The 20,948-nt window shown below is 46.7% G+C and overlaps 1 protein-coding gene across 1 annotated transcript in view; it reads left to right on the top strand.

The window, feature by feature from the left end:
- CSMD2 (CUB and Sushi multiple domains 2) overlaps positions 1-20,948 on the top strand; it is a 668,360-nt gene that overhangs the window by 103,744 nt on the left and 543,668 nt on the right. Inside the window, exon 3 of the mRNA XM_079924609.1 lies at positions 10,870-10,982. Coding sequence (XP_079780735.1) covers positions 10,870-10,982 — 113 coding nt within the window. The remainder of the gene's footprint in view (positions 1-10,869; positions 10,983-20,948) is intronic.

Here is a 20,948-nt window from a genome sequence, read left to right as displayed (position 1 = left end):
GACTGGGTGGCTTGTAAACCACAGAGATTTATGTCCCATGTTTGGGTGCTGAAAGTCTAAGATCAGGGTGCCAGCACGGTGAGGATCTGGTGAGAGCTATCTTCCGGGTCGCACACAGACTGCCACCTTCTCATCGTATCCTCATCTGGTGGATGGAGAGCGGAGAGAGGAAGCAAGCTTTCTCATGACTCTCGTAAGGGCACTAATCCCATTCAACAGGGGTCCACCCTCTTGACCTCTTTGATTCCTAATTACCTCCCAAAGGCCCCACTTCCTAGTACCATTAACTCTGGGGAGAGTTTGGATTTCAACATACGAATTTTGGGGGGACATATGCAGTCCGTAACAATATTCCATTTTATATGTGCTAGTGATGCAGAGAAGAAGTTAAACATCCTTACCTTTGAGGGACTTACCATCAAGAAGGAAAGACAGATACATCACAAGTAATTCGATAAGAAAATCAATTCATTATGATTGGAATGCATATTATAAAGGAGAAATACTCTGTTATTGGAGGAGGTTTATCAGGGATTTCCAAACTCTTTCCCAGAGGAAGTAACATTCAAACTGAGACCCCAGAAGCTAGTGGGACATGGATAGGTGAGGTGGTGGCAGCCTGGGTGGCTAAGGGAGAGAGCAGTGCACACAGCCCTGGGGGCAGCGTATGAAAAGGCCCTGGGGTGGGAAGAAACACGACACATTCAAGGCAAGTGTAAAGGCCCATGTGGGTGCAGGGAGAGAGCAAAGGGGAGAGAGATGTGAGCAGAGGCAGAAAGGTAGGCCAAGTACGGCAAAGGCAAAGTCTTGAGCCACATCACCCAAGGCCTGGTCTGTCTCTGTCATTCCCAGTCATCTTGCCCTTAGAGCTGACCAGATCTCTGGTTTCACTTGAGGCCTAGAGCACCGGCCACAGCAGTACTCACGCGGGGACGACTCATTGTTCTGTCCCCATCTCAGAAGGCTGCCATGTGCCTGGAAGATGCTCGAATAAAGCCTTACTCTTCCGTCTGTCCTGTCCTCCTATTTCTCTAGACATCAGGCATCAGGATTTACACACACTCCAGTAATGGAGTCACTTCACTGTACTAATGGACTCTAAGATCAGAGTTCGTGGAGATAAGGGTTTCATTCTGGTCTTTCCCATGGGTCCTCTGGTTAGTGGAAACAAAGCCATGTCCCGGTGAGCTCAGCCCACGGCTCTGACCCGTCTCTGAGGTTCAGCAGCTGACACCCATTGGCACTCAATAAGTAAATGAGGAATTAAAATCGGATTGACCTTGAGAGGCAGCCTATTCCCTCCCCATGCAGGTGTGACTGCCCGTGTTCTTCTGTATGTTGATGGACCCAAGTTGCTTCCCCAGAACCTCCGTCCTTGCGGTCCTGGTTCTCGCTCATCATTTCATGAGGACGTTGGTGTGTCAGGCATGGACTTTCAGGGATTTGAAGACAGTTCTCTCCTTACCAATTCTCTTTTACTTTCCATGCCCACTTCCTTCAACTGTTCCTCACCTGACAGGGTTCCTTCAAGGTCTCACCCCAACCCTTGTGCCTCAGAGCCCAGAGGCCCCAGCTTGGGAAGACGGTAGTCAGTCAACTGAGAGCCTTGGAATTCTCAGACATGGGTACTGTCTCCTGGAGTCAGAAGACTACCTTTTATTTTTACAGGTAGGAATATGCACATGCTTCTCTTGGGTGGAAAAAGTGTCATATCATTGCATTTAAAAAAATTTTGACCTAGAGCCCCCACTCATGAAGGTGAGAAATCTCATTTCAGCCGTTGTTGTGGTTCCCCCAAGCAAGTCTTTCACAGACTTCAGCATTTCAGGAGGGTCCCCCCGGTCTTCAGGCCACACTAGCCACTGCTGATATGCTCAAGGCCTCAGTGCTTCTTGTAGGTGGGCAGCACCAACTCAGCTGCATCTGGGCCAAACTTGGCTGGGGACGTACCAGCCCTTTTGTGGACAGTCCAGCCTTGCCGGGTGCCCCATGGAGCAATTCCCCTCTAAGGGTCTCTCCCTTCCTCAGTCTCCACAAAGCAGGGAGGGTGCAGTTCTGAGCCTGGGGCAGTCTCACCTTCCCACCTGGGCTCACTGCTTCCTCTCCACCCTCCTTCCACTTCCCTCTGTCCCTTCTTCCTGATAGCCCCATTAAAAGCCCCTCTTCTTCCTGGAGATGTTCAGAACAGGCTGCTTTTTCCTTGTATCTCACCCTGTTTCGTGGGTGTAGGGAGATGGCCAGAGTCAGTAAGTGTTACTTATACCATGTCCAGCTGTCTCCCCCTCCTGTTGTCTATCCTGGCAGCATCACGATGAACTGTGACACTGTGTGGCTGACCCTGGAAATGACAGATAATCCTCCATTCATTCATTCAAAAATAAATACAAGTCCCCTACATACGAACATTCAAGTTGTGAACTTTCAGACGCGAATGTGCATTCGCATGTCCAGTAACATAAGTTAGTTCACGTGCCTGGCATACATTGTCACGTGCGTGCATCCTCTACAAGTGGCTGCACTTCTGTGTACTTTACCGTACAGTACTGTATAGAGTGCAGAAGTAAAGTGTCTTTATTTCAAGCCCAGGATGTCCTGAAACAAGCGTAAAAGCAGCAGTGATGTAGCTGGTACTGCTGAGAAGCGCCAGGAACTGGAGGCCCAGGGAAAGGACGGAGACAGACAAGAGGAAGAAGTAACTGAAGAACCGAAGAGATTCACGACACAGGAAATGGCAACGGGATTTTCTTTATTTGAGGAGGCACTGTTAGTTTTTGAGGCACAGCGCCTGAACGTTGAACGGTACATGAAGGTTGCAGCAGCCGTTCAGAATGCAATCCAGCGGTACTGTACCATCTATGACAAGAAAAAAAGAGGTACTACCCAGACATCACTGGATCGTTTTTTCAGGAGAGTAGATAGAATTGAATCCAGTAAGGAACCAGCACCTGTGCCGTCAGCATCAGGCGTGAGTGAAACTGCAGCTCGCCCTCCGTCTCCTATAGCTGACGATCCTTCAGCTCTACCATCTCCCACCTCCTCTCCCTCCTCCAGTCAGTAACTCTTCTTGCCTGTTCACCCTATGCCCCTGTATGCCAGCTGTTGTACTGTACCACTGTACTTTTCAAGGTACTGTACTGTAAGATTAAAAACGTTTGCTTTATTTTTTGTGTTTGTTTGTTTTTTATGTATTATTTGTGTGAAAAGTATTATAAACGTATTACAGTACAATACTATATAGCTGATTGTGTTAGTTGGGTACCTAGGCTAACCTTGTTGGACTTACGTACAAATTAGACTTACGAAAGCGCTCCTCGAACGGAACTTGTTCATATGTAGGGAACTTACTGTATGCAATGAACTGGACAAGGATGGGGAAAGCAAACATATCCACTGCTTTCATGGAGACCTGAACAAAATAATCACAAAAATAATAAAAATATTTACCCCAAAATACATCTTATTAGGAAATGTGATAAATGCTAGCAATGAAAAAAAAGGGTAATTGTTAGGATGGGCCGTGTATGGCTGTGTGTGTTAATCACACAAATAATACAAATATTTTCTGATGCTTTGACATCTTGGGACTTTGCTGACCCAGGAGAGGCAGCCCCTCTCAGGGTTAGCAATTCTAAGACACAGCAAACTGCTCTTCTGGGAGTGAGCCTTTTATATGCAAACCAACCAATTCAGAGCCCACCTACCTCCTTTACTGAGCTCTTAGCTGTTAAGCCACCATCCCCCTGCCCTAAGCACCCGAGGGTCAGATGTCAGACAACTAAGGGCAGTCGCCTGCTTCCCCTGCCTCACCCCTTCCTTCCCCTACTGCAGCCCCAGTTAGGGCTCTTGCTCACATTTTCCTCCCATCCCTTCTACGTCCTGACCAACCCTGGTGCTTCCGCGTGTGGCATGGCATGCTCCCTCCCCCACCTTTGGCAAACTATCTTTTCTTTCTTTTTTTTTTTTTTTTTTTCTCGGTACGCGGGCCTCTCACTGTTGTGGCCTCTCCCGTTGCGGAGCACAGGCTCCGGACGCGCAGGCTCAGCGGCCATGGCTCACGGGCCCAGCCGCTCCGCGGCATGTGGGATCTTCCCGGACCGGGGCACGAACCCGTGTCCCCTGCATCGGCAGGCGGACTCTCAACCACTGCGCCACCAGGGAAGCCCCAGTCCATCTTTTCAATGGCAATTCCTCCTCATCTGTTGCCCTCACCACACCTGAATAATAATAAAAATCTACACTTAGAAACATGGTAACAAACAACCCTCAAATCTCCAAGGGTTAACTCACTAGAAGTTTCTTTCTTGCCATACTACATGCTCAAAGGTGGTGTGCCAGGGTAGTCTGCTTAGTGAAATCACTCAGACACCCCCGCTGACAGAGACCCAGGGTCACCGTAGCAAGGAAAAGGGAAGAGGGGAATTTCGTGAAAGGAACCCAGGGTCCTCGAGGCTCCCTCCTTGAAACAGCACACTTCGCTGCTACCCATTCATCCTTGGCAAAGCCAGTGCCATGGCCAGGCATGAGCTCAGCAAAGGTGGGGAGGGACCGTTGCACCAGTGTCTGGAAGGAAAGCTGGAGATACGTGAAGAGTAGCAGTGACCTCCACAGGGACCTTCAAGAATGCAAAATAGGGGCTTCCCTGGTGGCGCAGTGGTTGAGAGTCCGCCTGCCGATGCAGGGGACACGGGTTCGTGCCCCGGTCTGGGAAGATCCCACATGCCGGGGACCGGCTGGGCCCGTGAGCCATGGCCGCTGAGCCTGCGCGTCCGGAGCCTGTGCTCCACAACGGTAGACGCCACAGCAGTGAGAGGCCCGCGTACCGCAAAAAAAAAGAAAAAAAAAAAAAAAAAAAGAATGCAAAATAGACTAGTCTGGGAGGTCAGGAATGTACCTTTCTGAAAATAATGTTGACATTTGTGAGGAGACTTGAATGATGAGAAGGGGTTAATCAAAGAGGTGGAGGGGATGTGAGAAAATGTTGTGAAGAGGAAACAGCGTGTGCAAAGGCCCTGAGGATGGGGGCTTGGCCAGTTGAAGGAACTGCAACCAGCAGTGTATCAAGGAGGAGGGTGGGAGAGGCGGGGAAGAGGATTTTATCACTGACACTGTTCCGGGTGCAGACCCATGGTGATAATAAGTAGACTTTTCAAGTCTGCTTTATTATTGTTTTCAAGTTGTCCACAGGAAATACACCCCTTATTGCCTGCACTCCGGGCTGACTGCTGCCCCCACCCTTGACCAAAGAAGACTGGAGGGGCTGGAGCCAAGCAGGCTTTGCGGGCCTCCTTAGGGATTTTGGGTTTAATCGTAAGGACAGTTGGAAGCCATTGATGGATTCTGAACTGGGACAGTGAGAAATTTGGGGTCATGAGCATCACCCGTTTCCAAGACTCTGGGCTCCTCTGGGCAGGGAGACAAGCCAAAAAAAGGCTCCTGGGGAAGTGGAAAATCCAAGAAGCCTTCGTGAAGCGAAAGAAGAGTATTAGCTTACATCTGGGGCCACGCCATCTGTTTGCAAAAGCTCTTCTCCGCACATTTTAGAGTCAACAAGACAGACAACAGCGATAGGAGCCTGTTGCCTTTCCTGCTATCATTTTACCCCATTTCGCTAATGAGTCTGGATTGCACTATTGAACAATGCCTCACTCCTTTCAATATAGTATTTAGACTTGTCAGATAAAAGATGTGAAAATCTGAAAGTTTAATTTGCTTATTCCGACATGCAACGTGGTATCTCCTGGCTTGCGGGGTCATCAACTCATCTGAAATCAATTCAGCAATAAGGAGTGGGTCAGGGAAGAGCAGGCCTCAGGGCAGAGGAGTGATTCAAGTATCCAGATGGGGAGACTCAAGCTTGCCCACCCCCTCCAGCTTTAGCACCTTTGAGGAACCCTCCATGTTAGAATTTATCTCCCAAGCCTGGGAAAGAGCAGAGCAGTGGTAAGTATCTGGTTAGAGAAAATGCCTAGTAAGATGCAATTCCGTGTATTGCAAGTGATAAAGCTGTCATTGTTTGTTGACAGTGTACATTAGCTCTTTGTAGCTTGTGTCCATATAGTACCAGGAAACTAGGGTCTAGGACGCTTTAATGGCAGCTCAAAAATATCGTGGAACTAGCTAGGGGGATAAAATCAACAAATTTTACTCATTGGGAAGAATGTCATTTCCAGAGATGACTTCAGGGGAGAAGCGGTCATGCCTTGGTGAGGTGTGAAACTTCTGCATGAAGCTGTATGTTGTTGGGTGTCTGGGAAGGGCACCAAGGCATAATGCTGGTGCACATGGGTGAGAGGCAAGTTGAAGCTGCTGTGAACTGGGCCCGCTTAGGGGTAGAGACAAAAAGGGGTTGGGGCCTGAAGTTCAGCTCCAGATAGAGGTCTGAGCCCTTTGGGGATAATTTGGTATTTTGATATCAGGGTCCACTGGGATCCGCAGTCTGGCATTATCATACATGACTGTCTGGGGGTGGAGAAGGATGTCTGGTGCACGAGCAAGTTGGTGGGAAACCAGTGAACAAGAGGGCGGTGGGCCGGGGGCCAGGGTTGTGGTTCTGGTGGTCAGCCATTTCCAGCAAGGACCCAGCCAAGGATGCAGGTGTGTGTGTTTGGTGGTGGGTGGGGACATTGTTGGGGTTGAAATGAACAGGAGGCGGCTGAACAGAGGGACCCGCCAAGAACCAAGCAGCAGCTCAAGGCTCAATCTAGGTGGACTGAGCTTATGTCAGATTTCATGGAGGACGGAAGTGCTGTCCAATAAAAATATAATGTGAGCCACATATACGATTTCTCAAAACTTTTAATTTTGAAATAATTAGAGATCCACAGGAAGTTGTAAAGATCGTACAGAGACGTCCCATGTACCCTTCTCCCAGATTCCCCCAATGGGTACATCTAATGTAAGTACAGTACAACATCAAAACCGGGAAATAGACGTTGGTGCAATGTGTGTGTGTACGTCTACGTCATTTTATCACGTGTGGATTCATGTCACCACCAGTGCAATCACGATGCAGAACTGTTCCATCACCACAAGGTTCTCCCTCGTGCTACTCCTTCAGAATCACCCCCCTCCCCTTCCTCTCACCAAACCTAACCCCTGGCAACCACTCATCAGCTTGCCATCTCTTTAATACTGTCATTTCCAGAATGTTATATAAATGGAATCATCTGCTACGTTATCTCTTGAGATAAGCGCTTTTTTCCACTCAGCATAATAACCTAGAGATCCACCCCAGTTGTTATATGTATCGATAGTCCATTCGTTTTTATTAGTGAGTAGTATTCCATGGCATGGATGTACTGCAGTTGGTTCAATTATTCACCTATTTTAGGACATTTTTGTTGTTTTCAATGTGGGGCTATTCCACAAACAAACAAACAAGCAAAGCTGCTCTGAACAGTCATGTGCAGGTTTTTGTGTGGACGCCAGTTTTCATTTCTCTGGGACAGATGCCCAGGCGTGTGATGGCTGAGTTGTATGACTAGTGTGTGTGTAGTATTTTTTAAAAAGAAATTGTCCATTTTCCAGAATGTTGGTACCATTTTACATCCTACCAGCAACGTATGAAAGATCCAGTTGCTCTGTAGGGTTGTCAGTCTTTGGTGTTGTCACTATTTTTATTTTTATCTGTTCTAATGGTGTGTAGTAATGTCTCATAATGGTCTTAATTTTCCTTTCCCTACTGGCTAATGATGTTGAGCATTCTTCTTGTGCTTATTTGCCATCCACATATCCCTTAGTGAAATGTCTTTTCATGTCTTTTGCCTATTTTCGAATTGGATTGTTAGATCCTTGCCTCGTTCTCAGTCTTAGGAGAAAAGCATTCAGTCTTGTGCCATTAAGTGTGAGGTTAGCTATAGGATTTTTGTAGATTCTCTTTATCAAGTCAGGAAGTTTCCTTCTATTCTTAGTTTTATGAAAGTTTTATTTTTATTTTACATTGGAGTATGGTTGGTTCACAATGTTGTGTTAGTTTCAGGTGTACAGAAAGGGAATTACTTATACATGTTCATATATTTATTCTTTTTCGGATCCTTTTCCCATACAGGGTATTACAGAGTGTTGAGTACAGTTCCCTGTGCTATACAGTAGGTACTTGTTAATTACCTATTTTACATATAGTAGTGTGTATATGCCAATCCCAACCTCCCGATTCATCCCTCCCCCTCACCTTTCCCCCTTGGCAACCACAAGCCCACCCTCTAAGTCTGTGAGTCTGTGAACATTTTTTGTTTAAATCAGGGATGAGTGTTGAATTTTGTCAAGTGCTTTTTCTGCATCAGTTGATATGGTCATGTGATTTTTCTACTTTTGGCCTGTCAATATAGTGAATGACACTGATGGATTTTCAAATATTGAACCAGCCTTGCATCCTTTGAATTAGACCCCACTTGGTTATGGTGTATAATTATTTTTGTGGTGTATGTATTTTTGTAGTGTATAATTATTCAGCAAAATTATTATTTTGCTGAATTCTCTTTGCTAATATTTTGTTAAGGCATTTTGTATTTATATTCTGTGGGATATTGGTCTTTAGTCTTCTTTATTTGTACTGCCTTTGGTTTTGGTATCAGGGTAATACCTCATAAAGTGAGTTTGGAAGTGCTCCTTCTTTCTCTGTTTCCTGGAAGAGATTGTAAAGAATTGGTGTAAATTCTTTATACATGTGGTAGAATTCTCTATTGAAACCTTCTGGGCCTGGGTATTTCTTTTGGGGGAGTTTTTAAATTATGAATTCCATTTCCTTAATAGCTATACGGCTCTTCAAATGATTTATTTCATATTGGGACATTATGGTAGTTTGTGTTTTTCAAGGAGCTGGTCCATTTCATCTGGTTTGTCAGATGTATGTGTGTCACTTGTCGCATTTCCTTAGTATCATTTTGATAACTCCAGGCTTCGTCTTCTCTAACCTTTGCCAGCTCTGGATATTTGCCAACCTGAAAGATGAAAAATGAGTCTCGTGGGTTGAGTTTTCATATTTTTGATATTCATTAGGTGGAACATCTTTCTGTTTCTGTTCGTATGTATCCTGTGCTCTTTTCCTCCTTCCCTGTTTACCTTTTTCATATTGGTTTGTAAGTGTTCTTTATAGATTATGAATACTAACCCTCTTCCTGTCATATATATTATACATAATCTTCCCAGTTTTCACTTTTCCCTTTATCTTTTTTACAGTTTTTTTTTTTAATTTAAAAATGGAGGTAAAGGTACACTTTGAATTCCTCCCTGAGCCCTGCCGGGGGTGGGGGACGGTAGATAAGCCTCAGATAGGGGACAAACGACAAAGGTGGACAGGAGCCTGGCCACCCCGCCACCACCTTTGTGCGCAATCACGTCACCTGTGGGGGCCACCATGTGTGGACACCCAGCAGAGGACAACTCCTTTCCCAAAATATGTTCCCAAGTGTTCAGTGAAAGCTTCATTATTTTATCCTTTTAAAATTAGAAGAATCTTTTAAAAATGACTCTCTTGTGCTAAAAACGTATTATTTCAGGTTCAACAATTCCTTTTGTTTCACCCCTGTTTCTTTTTCTTTACTTAACTCGCAGGAAAAAAATGTAAGCATTTTAATTTTAAAAGCACGTACAATATGATCCCATTTGTATGAAATTATTTCACTGAATATGATCTGAACTACTCATCCTTCCATCTCTTTGTATGTCAACTGTCAAGAACAATTATTTCTAGACTGTACTGGGTTTTTATTTTTTGGTTTCATCTTTTAAAAATAATAAGCACTTACCATTTCTGTAAAAGCAGTAGACCTATTCCTTTTAAAGAATAATGTCCATGACAAGAAGCATCCGCGTTCTGCTACTTAGAGTTGGATATATTTTCCTCTGTGTGTGAATAAATATTGTCTGTTGGTGACTATTCATTGTAAATTTGTGGCAGAGTCTACCCAGAGCCTCAAAGGACCTTAGCCAGAAGGGGAAGAGTCAGTGTTACTGAACGAAATGTGGGTCCGCTTGTCCACACGCAATAAAGGCAATCTACTGACAGCAGGTTGGGGTTTATTGCAGGGTGCCAAGCAAGGAGTCCAGCTGGCTACTGCTTAGAATGCCAAACTCCCTGAAGGCTTTCAGGGAAAGGTTTGTAAAGACAGGGTGAGGGAGGGGGCTTGTGGGGTAAGTGATCAGCTTGTGGACATTCTTCTGATTGTTTGGTGGTGAGGTAATCGGGAGTCAACATCCTCAACCTTCTGGTTCCAACTGGTCTGGGGATCTACGTGCTGTGGGCAGCATCCAGTTAACTTCTTTCACCTGATGGGATTTTCAGCATCTGCAAAACAGCTCAAAGGACATGGCTCAGAATATTATCTGTAGCCCCTGAGGAGGAACTAAAGGTCCTTGACTTTGTATAATGGCTAAGCTATTATTATTTTGTCTATCTTGACTGTTTTCCTTTCTTTCTTCATTTTCTCACTTCTCTGATTAAATTTACTCTTTGGAACTCAGAGAAGGCCTAGGAGGCTACAGTTTTCTATGGACAAGAGGCAGGTGGAGGACATGGGGTGGGGTGAGTCTGTTTGGGGAAGGCCGCATAGGGTCCTGCTTGGATACATCAGGAGAAGAAACTGGAGGAGGAGAAAGAGAAGAGCCATAAATGAGCGAGCCTCCAGGTCGGGGGTAGCCCATGGCTTCAGGGGAGTAGCCCCCCATATTTCTGTGATTGGTCTCCATCACCTTTGCTGGAAATTACTTTAACTTTGAACACCTTGCATATGCCTGGCGTTCGACTTCTTTCGTATCCTTCCCTGTGCCTAGATCAGCACCGTGCATCCAGCAGGTGCTCAATAAATGCTTAAGGCATGTTTAGTTCCCAAGGGGGTCATCCTCCCTCCATCTCATCTCTTTGTCTTTCAGGCTCACAGGCTTTCAGCTGCCGGCCACCGTCGTCAGCGCGGCCACCACCCTCTCTCTACGCCTCATCAGTGACTACGCAGTCAGCGCACAGGGCTTCCATGCCAGCTATGAAGGTAGGTGCCTCGGCCTGGCCTCAGGAGCCGTATGTGTGAGGTTGTAATAGCCGCAGGCAGGGCTGTGCTGCTCTTAGCTGCCGGGAAGGGCTTCTTCAGATTCAGAGCTTGTGCCTGTCCTAACAAGGCTGGTTACTTACCAGTAACTCAGTTACTTAAATTGCCCCTGCTGCGTTGTTTCCAGGAAACTGAGACTTGAAATCAGAGCTGAGCTGCCGTCGTTTATCTTGAGGGCCTGGTAACATCTTCTTCTCTCCCCTTAACTGGGTTTTGTTGTGTTTTTATTTTTTTAATTCTGTTTTCTCTTGGGCTTCACTGTGTTATAAGGTACCTTGGCTTGGTTTTGGAAATGAGGCAGATATAAACCCTAAGTAAAAGACATAAAATAAGTAGCTGAAGACATTTTTTGCTCACTGTAGTGACTGCAAAGAGTCAGCTTTATATCATTCAGAGAAGAACAATCAATTTTTCCTTGATAGCACAGATTAGGGTTTCTTGGTTTGAGTTACGCAAATAATTGCCGCTTCTCTCAGCCTGTTTAAATATGGTGTTAGCATTCAAATTAACACTAATATCTTCAGATTATACACTATTATTATTATTAACTTTATTATGTTAGTTCAGAAGGTGGTACGTCTAGATCGCTGTCATTTTCCTGGGAAATTTACATCTCATTAATAGGTAATTATGCTGCTCTTGGCTAAGACCCACACTGCTATTTTGTGTTGAGATCATTCATAGGCGTATTTTAAGACTGTTAATGATAATTAATAACAATAATGACATAACACCCTAGTAAAGCATGCCAGTTATTTGAAAGCTTTCTTCCTCTTGCCTCTAAGAACTTAAAGAATAAGTGATGCTTTCTTGAATGGAGCTATAGCAATATACAAATAGATACCACCTTTGTCTTGGCTAGGAGGATACCACAGGAAGAGGGCAGATCCTAACTCCCTCGGCAAAATTCACGCCTGTTGGTAAGGGGTGTTTGGTGCTTTAACGTAAGCGATTGCGAGTTCCTGAGAAGGTCTCAGTTATTTTTAACTAAAGGTACCAAGAAGGCTCCAGAGAAAGTTTCACATGCCTTTAACTGGGGGCTTCTGACGTAACTCCGGATTGCTTTAACTGAGGGCTTCTGAAAAGACCTATTTGTCTTTAAAGTGAAGTCTCCTGGGATAACCCAATTTCTTTGGAAAAAACAATCAGTTCCTCCCAAAAGCAAGCCTGTGATCTTGGTCATCCTGGTTCTGTCCTCAGCCTTTGGCTCTGAACCCAAACTAAGTCTCTTTGAGTCTGAGCTACAACCTCTTGATTAAGTAAGAGAGGCCTCTTCAGAAGCTTCTTCCACCATATGTGGGCCTTGGGGGGACTGGCTGTGTTTGGGGATGGTGGGGGGAATGAGTCGTTGACACTAGAGTTGGTGGCTGCAGAGATCCCAGGAGGGGCTGACACACAGTGGGACCCAGCTGGGCCCTAATGGTGTCCTCATTTAGCAGTCTTTGTGGATAGTTGTCTGAGGCCTGGACTCTTAGGAGGTTTTAGGAAAAAAGTGTCCTGTTGATCCCTGACCACGTTGCCTGCTCTGGGAAACAATGCCAAGTGCTTCTCCATCAGGCAGAGCAGAGCTGAAGGTACATTCATGGAGCCTTATAAAATCAGAGGTTCTAGCCTGGAATCCATGGGGAGGTCTACAGTAGGGCATCAAAGGTCTGCAAACGCCTTGTAATTAGAAACCACATTCTGAATGTATAAGGGTATATGTATTTTTTTCTTGAAAGGGTCTAGATCAGGGATCAATAAACTATGGCCCACCTGGCCAAATCCAGTTCCTGGCTTGTTTTTATAAATAAAGTTTTATTAGAACACAGCCAAGCCCATTTGCTGACATTGTCTATGACTCTTTACATGCACTACAAATTCAGAGTTGAGTTATTGCCACAGAGACCACACGGCCTGCAAAATCGAAACTACTTACTATCTGGCCTTTTACAGAAAAAGTTTGATGACCCCCGGTCTAGAGCTGTGCTATCCAATAACACGAGCCTTTAACCACATGCCACTATTTATATTTATATGAATAAAGACTCAGTCAAATTTAAAATTTCATTTCTCACTTGCACCAGCCTCTATCAAGTGTTCAGTAGCCACCTGTGGCTTGTGGCTACCATACTGGGCAGCACAGACAGAGAACATTTCGTCACTGCAGAAAATCCTTCTAGACAGGGCTGAGCTCGGGCTTCCATCAGATTCACGAAGGGGCTGCGATTCACATGAGGTCACGAGTCATTAAGATAAAGTGGAGGCCAGTGGGTCCCTCCTCCCCGCTGCCTGGCCCGGGGGTGGCAGCCCCAACAGGAGAAGGACCAACGGGACAGAAGGCAGGGCCCGCCCTCCGTCAGCCACTTCATGGTGTCAGGTCTCTAAGTCATCGGCACTGAGAAGGGAAAGGCTCCAGGCAGGGCCCAGGCAGGCCCTGCATGGTGCAAACAGGTTGCTATAGCTGAGTGACTCTCTGTAGTCACCTGGGCAGGGTTTCCGCCAGCTCCGTGGTCTTCGTGGCTCTTGGTGCTGCCTGGCAGAATGGCTCACAGGAGAGGCAGGTGCGGGGAAGCCAAGGCTGGGGCTGTCACCAAACCCTGACGATCTGGCTCAGGACTGGACCACGGGGCAATTTGTGCATCTGGAAAAGTGTGAGTCACACTGACTTTTGGGACACCCACAGCGGAGGGGCAAGGAGGGCAGGTGGGGGGAATCAGCAGCTGCAGCCACTGCTGCGGATGAACCACGTGATAGACGACATCCGCAGCGGTCCTGGGCCCTCTCTCTCACTGCACTTCTCAACAAGACACAGGATGAGCCCACATTTAGGGATTTACTGATAAATACTAGTCTCTTGGGCCTATAACTGAGTAGCTGGGTGACCTTGGGCAGAGTTTTTCAAACTCTCTGGGCCCTCTGTTGGGGGGAAGGGGCGATCCGGTGGTCAAAAGGACCATAAAGATTTGGCTCTCAGCCCCTCCCTCCATTGCAGAACCCACCTTAGTCACTAGGGCTGGACAGCAAGCAGACAGACAGGCTCTAGAGAACTCCCCTCCCCCCAGCCCCGCATCAGCCGGGGCTGACCCTAGTCAGGACAGCCTCCTCGCGTCCAGCCTTCTGGGTGTCACAGGACCTGTTTCTCAATGCCGTCAGGGTCCCGCTCTTGGTAGCTCCCCTTGGCTGACGTCCCTGAAAGTCTGCTATCAAAGGGAGTCTCCTCCTCCTCCACCCTCCTTGGGAGAGTGAAGAGTGCAGATAAGGAACTGGACTGCTGCTAGGGATTGTGGAGAAAGGTGAAGTCAGATGAAGGGTGTCAGCTCAGAGCTGCTGCCGCGTCACGGAAAAGATCAAAAAGGCCAATCGTCAAAGCCCGAGATGACAGAGGATGCGTGATTTGTAATCCCTGGGGGCAAGCGTGTGGGCTGCGGCCATGGACAGGAGAGAAGGGCATCAACTTGTATTAAGCACTGACTGTACGCCAGGCACTCTACATACATTATCTCATTTAATCCCCGAGACAGCCTGGTGGACAGACGTTGCTGTCTCCATCTGATAGATGCTAGAGCTGGAACCCAGGAGTTTTGTGTTCAGCTTTAAGGCTACTTGATGGCCAGGAGTTTTAACGTGACTTTTCTGGCTCTAAAGACTGTACTCTTCTCCTGCAATGCACACCCTGCAGAACTCCTGGAGGAAGGTAGAGACTGGTGACTCCCTCTCATGGGCAGGTAGATTGGAAATAAGTCAGAGGCAGGGTGGACACAGGAAGCCTGCCTTGGCTTCAGCGCCCCTCCCGGATGACTTGGGTCATCTCAGGGAATCAATAAGAGGTATGTCCACAGCCTCTCAGCTAGGGTTGCCAGATAAAATCTAAGGTGCCCAGTTAATTTGATTTTTAAATTATTCCAATTCTTTAAAATTTGAAAAGAACTTTAGTGTAAGTATAGCCCAAATATTTCATGGGACATACTTTTACTAAAAGAAAATTGCCTGTTGTTTGTCTGAAATTCAAATTTAATGGCGCGTCCTGTATTTTTATTGGCTACAGCTGGCATCCTCATTCCCAGCACTGAATCCCCAGGAGCTCTGACCCCACTCACTCTTCCTCCTCCTTTTCCGGATGCCCAGATCCGCCCCTGTCCTGCTCTGCCCAGCTCGGGCTGCCCACGCACTACAGAGGATCTAGGCTCACCTCTGCCCTTCCAGTGAGTGTCCACTTGACAGCTCTCTGAACGCCCACACACCTGCAGAGAGACGCAGATCCATGGGCGCTTGGGGTTACACTGTGTGTGTAATTCTGTAGTCTGGTTGACGAGGCTGACGTTTTTCTGCGTTAATAAAAGCAGCCCGTCTTTGTTCTTCCTGAGGAATATCAGTGAGGGAGCCACTGTGGTTTGCCTCTACCACAATTATTTAACCAGTCATGGGGACATTTAAGTGAAGGACATCCCTGTACATACAGCCTTAACCCTCATCTAATTATCTTAGAATTCTTGGAAGTGCAATTGCTGGGTCAAAGAGTGTGTCGATTTTTCATTTTATTACATAATTCCACGGTGTCTTTAGGAAGATTCTAGTGGGGCACACCTCTACCAGCGGGGTGTAAGAGGGCCCATTCCCCTCCTTTACCTACATTGCGCGTTGGGGAGTCTTAAGTCAGTTTCATTGATTAAAATGGGTGAGATGAAATCTCATTTGTGGTTATAATTTGCATCTCTCTGATGATCAGGAAGGTTGAGGACCTGTCACCACTTTCTGGCCTTTAGTAGATCATTTTGTAAGTTGCCTGTTCCTGTCTCTGCCTACTTTTCTTTTGGGGTGTTAGTATTTTTTTCTTATCCCTTTTGTAAGTGATTTTGCATATTAACGCTATGAATATTACGAGTTTCCTTTTGATGTGCAGTAATTTTAATGTCACAAATTTTTTAATATTAATTTTTCTTTGATAATCTACCTTTGGTGTTATGCTTAGAAAGGCCTTTTCCATGCCAAGATCAGCTGGTCATTTAGATATTCCTCTCATTCTTTTAGCATTTTATTTTTCCATTTCACTTTTAAATCCCTCTGGAATTCAGCTATGTTTGTCTTGGTTTCAGTGGCCCTGTCTCTGATTCTCCAACATTCGCTGTGTCCTTCTGTCTGTCTTTCAATGTGTGGAAGCCTGTTACTTCCCCAGCCCCCGCACTGTGTCTCTCCCTGATGTTTCTAGCCTTGCTGTGTTTAGACGTTGTTTCTCCCACCCAAGCCCTTGGGCTTCACGCCTTCTCCACCCATGACTCTCAGAGATTGTATGGGTTGTTTCTGTCTCTGACAGGTTGATCAGCAGGTAAACAAGAGTTGTAAGCAGATCAGAAACATCAACTAGAGAAGAGTCTCTGCAGGTTTTAATGCCTAATCCTGGCTGCACCTTTTGCATTTTAGCCGCATCAATCCTGAGCAGTCACTCTGACACTTTCGTGCAAGAGAGCCCATCTCTGACTGCTGGGTCTCAGTCTATTAGATCTATTTAATCATCTACATCTAAAAACAGGTATTTCTGTTTAGTTAAATCTAACTGTCACCTTGTGTTCTCACTCTCAAAAATATAAGAGGCTTCCTTAAAAATCAAAATCACTTATTATCCCCACGTGGAATTTAGAAGCATGAGGAATGCTTATTTTTGCAAACTCCCTCATCACCACAAGGGGAGAGGCTGCACAGTACAATGATTAAGACCTCAGGTTCTGGGTTCCAACGGATCTGGAATCAAATCCCATCTTTGCCACTCACTTGCTGTGTGACCTTGGGCAAGTTACTTCATTTCTCTGAGCTCTGGCCTTTGCATCTGTAAAATCAGGGTAAGAATAATACTTCATAGAGTTGTGAAGATTAAGGAGAGAACACACAAGTCACATGAGGGACTGGCAGACTGTCAGTGCTTGATAAATGTCAGCTAATGAGTGAAGTCACCCTCCTCCTAACCTCACCAGACTGGGATTATTTCAGGAGATGGAAGAATAGATATGTCTACTCCATAGGTCACAATCCCATCCCCACCCCAGCCCGCTGGCTCCTGAGTCTGCTTAAAATTCTCAACCCAGTTGTTCGTGGTATGTCTGGGCTTACAAACAGACCATAACATCTGTGGGGAAGGAGCAGAGGTGTCTCCATATTCGTGAGCTCCAGCACTGCTGGAGAGACTGCCCACCACATGGGGATGAGGTCGTGGGCCGTGTCCCCTGGTGGGTTGGAGCTGACGAGGCCAATGCCGGGAATTCAGTCTTTTCATGTCCTCTTCTCTTTGTATCAGAGATGTTGGCTTTAGGGCTAATGGTGCTAGTGACACGTCCAGCAGACCTTAGACTTTGGGGGTCATGGACTTGAAAGCTGTGACTATCTCCAGACATACACACACACACACACACACATGCGCACGCACACACACACGCACGCACACACACACACACACACACACACAAACACTTTTCCATGTTGTTTTTCATGTAATTCAGATGCCCTGAAGCCCACCCATGAACCACTAGTCCACCTGAAAAGCTGAGCCCAGAGAGTCAGGGATCACACATTAAGTGGGTGGTAGAGATTCTTTCATTCATTGAGCTGATATAATTGAGAGCCTACTGGGTGCAGTGCCTGATGTTTCAACCAAGTCCCATCCTCACCATCATGATTTCCTCCTCTACCCCTACCCACCTGCCCTCCCAAAGGGAACAGAACGGGGGAGGAAGAGCTCAATTCAGTGCCACATCTTGGTGAGTTTTTGCTCCCAGTGCAAGGTCAGTAATGTCACCTCTGCCGCTGCACCAGAGCATGGTGGAACAGCGTCAGACAGACACATCTGCGAGGGACAGATGGACAGAGATGGAGCTCCCTGTTGTCATTCTATCAGGAGAGGCAGGCTTGGGACAGAACTTTCCTGGCCTTTGGAGGGGGAAGTAGGGTAGAGGTGATCATGTCATGCAGGGAAATGGAGGTCCAGAAATGGACGCCTCTGGTTTTTTTCCCTCCTGTAATTAGACCTGCTGATTTCCCTCTCCCGGCCTCTCAGACAATTTCCTCAATTTGAAAGAGTTCCCCAATTCAGGGACATTCTGCAGACATCTCAAAATTGGACTAATGGAAGCTTTTTGACCATATACATATATACACTGAATATGCAATTTGCACCATTCAGGCCACTCAGGCCAGAATGGCAGGCCTGGCGAGGCCCCCTTTGGGGGAGGGGGGAGGTGATGAATGTCCATTTCCTCTGCCTGGGAAGGGATGGTGTGTGCTTCCTGAATCAACCTGCTGCATTTCCGAGGGCTCTGCCTTGGGAGTTGGAGAACATTCCTTTTAATCAGTACAGTGGAGTAGCAAATTAATACACAGAGATGTGACATTTGAGACAAACTGGGCAGCACTTCTCCATAAGTGGGGAATCAGGATGAACTTCATATCACGTCCTCAATAATCCCACAAACAGTTCATCATGCATAGTGATATTTTCCCCCTTTGGGGAAGAATATTAACATAGCTTGAAGATGATATCATAGCAAATTCTAGTGCCCTGACCCTCCTCACCTCAGGGTGTCAGAAGACAGGGTGAAGGCAAAGGAGCATTTTCAGGTGGCTGGATGACCTGGGGGTAAGGGGTACATCTGCTTTACTTCTCTGGCCCTGTTCATTCATTCATTCACTCAACAAATATTTACTGCACACCTGCTCTACTCCAGGTCCCTAGGTAGACTTTGAGGCATATGAATGAATTATAAGTGGCTTCCAGCTTCAAGGAGCTCTTAGACCTAAAATTGTTGGAGAGGAGTGCGTAGGAGCAGAGGAGTGGGGTCCAGGAAGAGGTAGGTTCAGCGCTGGCTAGCTATGACACCCTTCACATCTCCCGACCTCCCCGAGCTGATTTTGCGCAAAAGAGGAACTGCAGCACCCAGCTCAGTGGTTTGTAATGAGGGCTGAAGAGTTAGTGGCTGGGAAGTGCCTGGTACAGAGTCTCTGGTCAAGAAGCACCCATTCCTCGACCACGTGGAGAAAATTACTCTCATGCCTGGCTGGGTGTCTGGAGATCAAGTTTGAGCCCTGCCATGTCCTCACTGTGTGACCGTGAACAAGGCACTGAGCCTCTCAGCTCCCTCCTCTGGGACATGGGATCATCATCTCTTCCTTTCAAGGGGGGAGTGAGCATTAGTGGTAAGGTACAGAAAGCACCTAGCATGACCTTTGACACATAGTAGGCACTCAGTCAAAGGAAGCTTTTATAATAGGTGTGTTTTGTAGGAATGAAAAAAAAAATTCTTTCCTGTGACAAAATCTTTGGTCAAGGCTTGTGGGTCTCCAAGAGCAAGGAATGTCACCTATTTTTTGATTCTTCTGTCACTGAGGTACCTTAGTCCAGGGCTTGGTACACAGTAGGGACACTGCAATACTAGCCAGTGCTTGCCCCTCCTGACCTGGATCTTTGCTAGTCCATATAGGGCTTTTGTGCAAATTAGCGCAAGTGGCCACCCTGAGGGGACACAGCCCTGTGAGCCTTTGGCTTAGTGCATGGAGTAGAGGCTGGGTTTTAACCACAGTCACCCACTGTGAGTCATTAGAGGCAGGGTGCAAGGATCTTGGGGTGCTTTCACTTAAAACCCTCTAATTGGAGGTTCCCTGGTGGCGCAGTGGTTAAGAGTCGCCTGCCAATGCAGGGGACATGGGTTCAAGCCCTGGTCTGGGAAGATCCCCACATGCCTCTGAGCCTGTGCTCTAGAGCCTGCGAGCCACAGCTACTGAGCCCACACGCCTAGAGCCCGTGCTCTGCAACAAGAGAAGCCACCGCAATGAGAAGCCCACTTACTGCAACGAAGGGCAGCCCCCGCTCGCTACAACTAGAGAAAGCCCGCAGGCAGCAACGAAGACCCAACGCAGCCAAAAATAAATACATAAATAAATTTATAAAAAAAACCAAACCCTCTAATTACTTCCCAGATGGAGTACAAACTCCTCACCTGGCCGTCAAAACTGGGCATCAGCCTCACCTCCACCCGCTTCCTCCTCCAGCCACACTGGCCTTTGTCTGGTCTTCAGATACGCCACACTCTGTCTCCCCACCCATCCTTCAGACACGCTGAGTCCCTTCTTCTGAACCTTCCTCCCCCACCTGGCCACTCTTCTCTGCCTCTTTGTTTCCTTCCAATCTCTGCTTAAACCAAATCCAGAGGCTGCCCCTGGTGCCCAATACTCCCTTTACTTTCCCTCTTAGTTCCCCAGGCATCTCCTCCAATTACATGCGTCCCTCGTGTATCTCCTGTTCCTTGTTCGCCTTCTCTCCTCCGGTATGTGCTCCCAGACAGTGGAGAGAACCAAGACGAAAGCTCAGGGTCTGGAGGAAAAATCGACTCTCAGCTCGGCTAGTTAGTAGCCAGTGTGGGACTTTGAGCAGGTCACTTAACCTCCTCTGACCTCAGCTGTCACAGGGACAATAATAATAATAATCCCTGTTCTGTGGGATTATCACCGGGAACAAATGAGGTAACACGTGTCAAGGGTTCCTAACGCTGCCTAGTGTGGAATAAACACTCAGAAAGCAGACTGTTCACAGCTGCGCCTAGCCCAGGATCTGACGCATGGTAGATGCTCAGTAAATAATGATTGAATAAGTGAGTGGCTAAGGGATCATTTCACCCAGTGTAATGGAAAGACATTTGCTCAAGGTACCTGGGACCATATTCCATTGAATCCAAGATGTCCTCAGTTAAAGATGCAGCTTTATTGGATGTACCACTAAGAAAAAAAAAAATGCTGCCGATTAAAGTGTGACATGCCGTCGATTTTAAGATACATCCCAATTTCAGAGATATTAAAATATGGAAAAATGTGCTCCCTAGAACTGACGAGGTGTGGTAACTGCTTAATTGCTCGTGACCACCCCTCACCTTGTTTGGGGTGGGCTTATCG

This window comes from Stenella coeruleoalba (assembly GCF_951394435.1).
Source record: "Stenella coeruleoalba genome assembly, chromosome: 1".
Lineage (NCBI taxonomy): Eukaryota > Metazoa > Chordata > Mammalia > Artiodactyla > Delphinidae > Stenella > Stenella coeruleoalba.
Note: the sequence above shows the minus strand (reverse complement) of the source record. Positions and strands in the feature narration are given on the sequence as shown.